Consider the following 5514-nt stretch of genomic DNA (forward strand, 5'->3'; position numbering starts at 1 on the left):
GAGACAAAATTTTAGGCCTTTCTTGTTGGGGAAAAAGGAAAGCAAAATTAAAAATGTCAAGACCAGAACTCCTAGCACCACCAGAAATTTTCTACAACGATGATGAAGCTCGAAAATATACTTCATCTTCTCGAATTATCGACATACAGGTATATACCCTATTGTAATAAACCATTCTTTCTTTTTAATGACATATATTCATGGTACTCATTGCTGAGGCGGATTTAGGATTTTAGTTCTGACGTTTGTTTGTATTTTATGAAAGACACAACTTTCGGAGAGAGCATTGGAGCTTCTTGCTTTGCCAGATGATGGTGTCCCAAGATTACTTCTTGATATTGGTATGTCTATATATGTTTGCCAGATGAATTTTTTTAATAAAATGTTGCGAAGGTGAATTTTATGGGTTAGATTTAGCATTAATTTTGGTACTTGTAAAATGAAAAGAAACGGAATGTTTGTGCTACCCGTGTAATTAGCCGAGGCCAGGGACACCACGGTTATAATTTTTTTGAGTGCAGGAAGGTTGAAGGAGTAATTAAATCATGTTTCATTTGATTACTTACCTTAATTGCTAAGGCGTGAAAGACATGAACGAGCATTTTGCGCTATACATTGCTCTTAAAGATAGTTTGATAGGACTAGCTTGTGGCTAGTCTATTTCCTCTAATAAATCCGATGTATGTTGGTATCCATATTGATATTGTAGCGAAAAGAGAAGGTAACCAAGCTGAGAAATCTCTTTTTACCCTATATTTCTCAAAGTATGGTTGGTCCTCCTCATTAATAGTAAAGGTTATTAGGTGTATATAGTCTAGTGCTTACTAGGGAAGAAGAAGAAAGGAGTCTCCATAGTTTTATTGGTTTATTTTAAATGGCAAAAAACCAACTGTTTAGCCTTCTTAAATTGTTGAACAATCACAGTAGAATAAAGTGCTTGATTGGCCTTTTATACTGTAGAATGAGAAAGTGCCTCAATGTTTACTGGTGTAAATTACGCAATTTAGCCAGGTTGCTTCTTGTGCTTCTGAGTTCAGTTAGGTAAAAGAAGTCATCATGTAAACTTGAATGATTGTAACTTCTGGAATTGCACTCATGGATCCTACAGCTGTAATTTCAAAACAAAGATGCTCGTTTTTGCATTTTCAATTGTTTAGTTTGAGATTTCATGCTTATTTCATCATATTCAATTAAACAAAACTGCATGGAAAAATGATGATCTTTCATTCTTTTTTTTTTTTTTTCAAAGGTTGCGGATCAGGTCTAAGTGGGGAAACACTCACTGAGCATGGACACCAGTGGCTTGGTTTGGATATATCAGAGTCAATGCTTGGTATGTAAATTTCTTCTTATGCGAGTAAAAGCTTTGATCTTGCTATCATCATTATCAAACTGCTAAATGACGGTTTTCATTGTCTAGACATTGCATTGGAGCGTGAGGTTGAGGGTGATGTGATTCTGGCTGACATGGGTCAGGTAGGTTACATAGTTTACTCTGATTGCTTCACCCTACTCTCAAATGCGATTATAAATACCAGATGTACCTTGTTATTATTCTATATTCCTATTGCCTGGGTCTAATTTCTGTAAAGTTGTCAAGACTGGTACATGCTCCACCACCCAGAGTACATATCTTACTAGTGAGAAATCTCATAGTGCCCAAAAAAAAAAAAAAGAAGGAAAATACTGCACATGACTGTAGACTAAGCATGCTTGCTTCTCGTGAAAACATTAAGCTTACTAATGTACCTATCAAAAAATATTACAATGTACCAAGTCATGGAAGCAAGCCTTCAGCTCCACCCAGTAATTCGCTAAATATGATAGTGCATTCTGCATGATGTATCTTTCTTCTCTGGTTTGACGACAATTGGGTGATGAATTTTAGGTTACAAGTTTATGAGCTGTAATGCTACACTCAAATTGAGAATAGAATGTTCCACAATAACATATCATATTTTTGCCAGTAGGTCATCTATATATTAGGTGGATTTTTCTATAAATACCAGCCCATGTACATTTCTTCCCTCATATATACTATGACTATAGACATGTTTATCAAAAGAATAATCTGCCTATAACTATCGTCTATAACTGGGATTTTCTAGGCAAAGGCATAGTAGGCATATTCTTAGTCATTTGGATATGGTTTTCCTGGATGATTTGTCTGCAAGGTACAGCTGTTTCTTTTGTGCTAAAATGAAATACTGGAGAAGATAAACTATCATGACATGTGACCATCTATCTTGGTTGATCGTGCACACAATTGAGATTACTTATCAACTGAGTTGTGCGAATACCTTGTAAAATAGCTATTTTTCTCAATGCTCTTGATAGAACTTTTACGTTGATAGAGAAGTTACAAGTTGTCAAATAATGGGTAGTTCAAATTTGTACCTGCTATCTTTTGTTGCAACATGTCCTTTTATAGAATGGCAGAGATAATTGGTTGCATCTGTCGTAGGGCTTAGGGATTCGACCTGGTATTCTGGATGGTGCCATCAGTATCTCAGCTGTGCAGGTATTTTTTTTTTCTCTACTTCGTTGAGATCTTCAGTTTCGTAAGCTGATAATGATGATAGTTATCAGGGGAGCCTTGACAATTTAAAATTATGAGTGAAATGTTATCTATTGTTCTTTCATAATCAATTTTGTGCATTTGTTATGAAAATAATTAGCCTATGCATTACTTTCAAGTTTCAAGAGGTACGGCTTGCCATACTCTTCATAATCTCATCATCTTCTTGCAAACATTCTCTGGTTATGACTTAATTTGGTTCATGTATGAACTACTTTTAGATGGTTTTTGGTGAATTGTCAGTGCACACCAATTTGTATAGCCTCTTGCGGCATAGTGCTAATCAGTTCTGATGTATGTAATTTGCCCAAGCAGTGGTTGTGCAATGCTGACAAATCTTGTCATGAACCTCGGATAAGATTGAAGTAAGTAGAAAAATCCGTTCTTATTTTTTAGTTTGTCAGTTATTAATCTGCTCAAGATCCATTTATGATGTCATTGTAGTATAATAATTTCATACTCCTAGCTATCTAAGCACTATGAATTTTGCTCATAACTCTGCAGGGCTTTCTTCAGTTCCTTGTATAGATGTTTGGGAAGGGGAGCAAGAGCAGTACTCCAGATCTATCCTGAAAATATTGCTCAGAGGGAGCTGATGCTGGGTTTTGCCATGCGAGCTGGATTTGCTGGAGGCATAGTTGTTGACTACCCACACAGGTTTGGAAGCTTGTAGACTTGTTTTACTGTCATTTTCTTTTTCCTATTTTGTTGTGAAATAGTATGAAAATTAGCATTGGTTGACCTGATTGCAGCTCATTCCTCAAAGGTCGACCCCTGAACTTAATTTACCTGGCATGTACAAAGGGGACTGTTTCTACTAGGACGGTTTCGTTATCTGGCCATTATTTCTAGCTAGGTGGATAGGCTTCTGACTTTTTCTTTGGGGCAGGGGTTGAGGGGGTAAGATTCTCTTCTTTTCAACTTAGGACCGTTTCATCCACCAATCTGGCCAGTATTCCTAGCTTAGGTGGATATGTTTCGTGCTTTTCAGAAGAAAAGATGCAAGATAGCATTTAACAGTTTCTAAATCTAGCATGTTTCTAGATCCTTCGTAACTACTTCTGAAATGTTCCATCTCTTTTAGTTTTTTTTTTTTTTTGGGTAGAATCTACAGTAAGTGCAAATTGATATCCGTGTGTTTTCTTACACTCTTAACTGTGGTCTCTGTAACTTTCTCTTTAAGGTCTAATGGAATAACGGAAATTCCACAAAATGATTGAATTTTTAGCGCAAAAGTTTTTAGCTAAGCTTATCCTATTGATGCCCTTAAGAGGTTGTGTGTGCAGCCCCACTTCTTAACCACAAAGTAGAACCTAGGAAGCTGAATTTGTTGGTGCTTGAGATGTTGCTAGCTATGCCCAGCCCCCAGGATATGACTACAATGCACTTTCAAGTGAAGGTTCAATTTTTTTTATTTGGTTGCACTCCTTACACAAGATTGTACATTCTTTTGTTGTCGCAGTTCTAAAAGGAGGAAAGAATACTTAGTTCTCACTTGTGGTCCGCCGTCTCTCAGCACCACCACTCCCCAAGGAAAGGGTGAAGATGGAGAGAGTTGTTCTGATGAAGACAGTAGTGAGGATGAAGAAAGCCAAACAGTAAGTAATTCAAACACACCTAACTAAACCGTGATGAAGCTAACCAGTGTTTTTCCTCCTCCCCCACCATCTCTTCTTTTTTATTTTTACTCCCATCTCCCTCTTTCTTCTGTTACTATATTTAATCATCCCATTTCTTTATTTCACCCTACCGTGCAGGTTTGCATATCTGACAGGCGTAGACCTAGAAAAAAGCAAAAAGTGAACAAGAAAGGCAAAGGAAGGGATTGGGTTCTGAAGAAGAAAGAACAGATGAGGAGAAAGGGGAATGCGGTTCCTCCAGATAGCAAATACACGGCACGCAAAAGAAAAGATCGGTTTTGATCCATTAGTAAGATATATGCGGGTTGATTTATTTGTTTTAAACAGAACTTCAACACAAGGACTTTTTTTTTTGGGAGTGTATTCTTTAAAGATTCTGGGATACAGTTTTGTGAGACCTGGATAATTCTTCAGCTGAGTTCAAGAGTACAAGATAGTTTTGTAGTTTTGAGGTTTTCTTGGTATGATAGTTTTGTAGTTTTGAGGTTTTCTTGGTATGTTTTACTTTTTCAGTTAGAGGGTTTTCGAAGAAATTTGAAGCGTAGTTTGATCATGTAGCGTGTATTAACCCCATTTTGGAGTTAATTATTGGTTGAATACATTTACCTTATACGGTACAAATGTGCTTTTATTTATCTTTCAATTGCGGGATTCATTGGCCGTTTGTTTTCCCTTATTTTACCATCTATGTTAAAAGTCCAATGTAGTACTAGTTATGAATCTCTTAATGATAGTGTTTAAATAATTTCACTATACAATTATGAAAGAGGGGTACGGGAAAGGGTTGTTGAATTCACTAGTAAGAGAGAAACTACTGGATTTAAGTTCTCTATGAGCATTTGTAGTCTTGGCATCTAAAAAACTTCTGTTGCTGCCTTTGTCCTCAGGTTGGACAATATTGAAGAGCTAAAGGCCCTTAAGTCTATTTCGGCGTGATGTGTTGGTCAAATGCATGTAACGATTTCGAACTTTTTGGTAGACAAATACATGGTATTTGAGTGGAAGGGTAGAATCGTAGAGGGATGAGCTTATTATGCAATGGGGTTCAAATTTTGAGCTACTTTTCCTCGGATATTTCTTGGTTAAAATAATGAGATACAAAAGAATTTATTTATCTGATGTAAGAATCAAATATGACAAAATGAAATAGCCAATTCAGTGAGTTATAATTAGAAAGTGAAATCGTCAAATATTATTCAAATATGAAAATAATGAGTGCGTATCGAAGAGGAAAAATTGGACGTGAAGTGGAAAATAAATATACTTCTTATTTAATTTAAGGAGAGAGAAAACTTG

At 36.3% G+C, this 5514-nt stretch overlaps 1 protein-coding gene across 1 annotated transcript; it reads left to right on the forward strand.

Annotated features, from left to right (window-relative positions):
• On the forward strand, positions 1-4839 carry LOC132052506 (18S rRNA (guanine-N(7))-methyltransferase RID2). Its single transcript, XM_059444074.1, has 10 exons — positions 1-149; positions 266-341; positions 1250-1333; positions 1421-1476; positions 2465-2521; positions 2894-2943; positions 3083-3235; positions 4041-4176; positions 4336-4670; positions 4704-4839. Exons 1-9 carry the CDS (start codon positions 54-56, stop codon positions 4498-4500), a joined length of 873 nt encoding a protein of 290 aa, XP_059300057.1. The 5' UTR covers positions 1-53; the 3' UTR covers positions 4501-4670; positions 4704-4839.
• The last annotated feature ends 675 nt before the right edge of the window (positions 4840-5514 follow it).

The sequence above is a fragment of the Lycium ferocissimum genome, chromosome 4, assembly GCF_029784015.1.
Source record: "Lycium ferocissimum isolate CSIRO_LF1 chromosome 4, AGI_CSIRO_Lferr_CH_V1, whole genome shotgun sequence".
NCBI lineage: Eukaryota > Viridiplantae > Streptophyta > Magnoliopsida > Solanales > Solanaceae > Lycium > Lycium ferocissimum.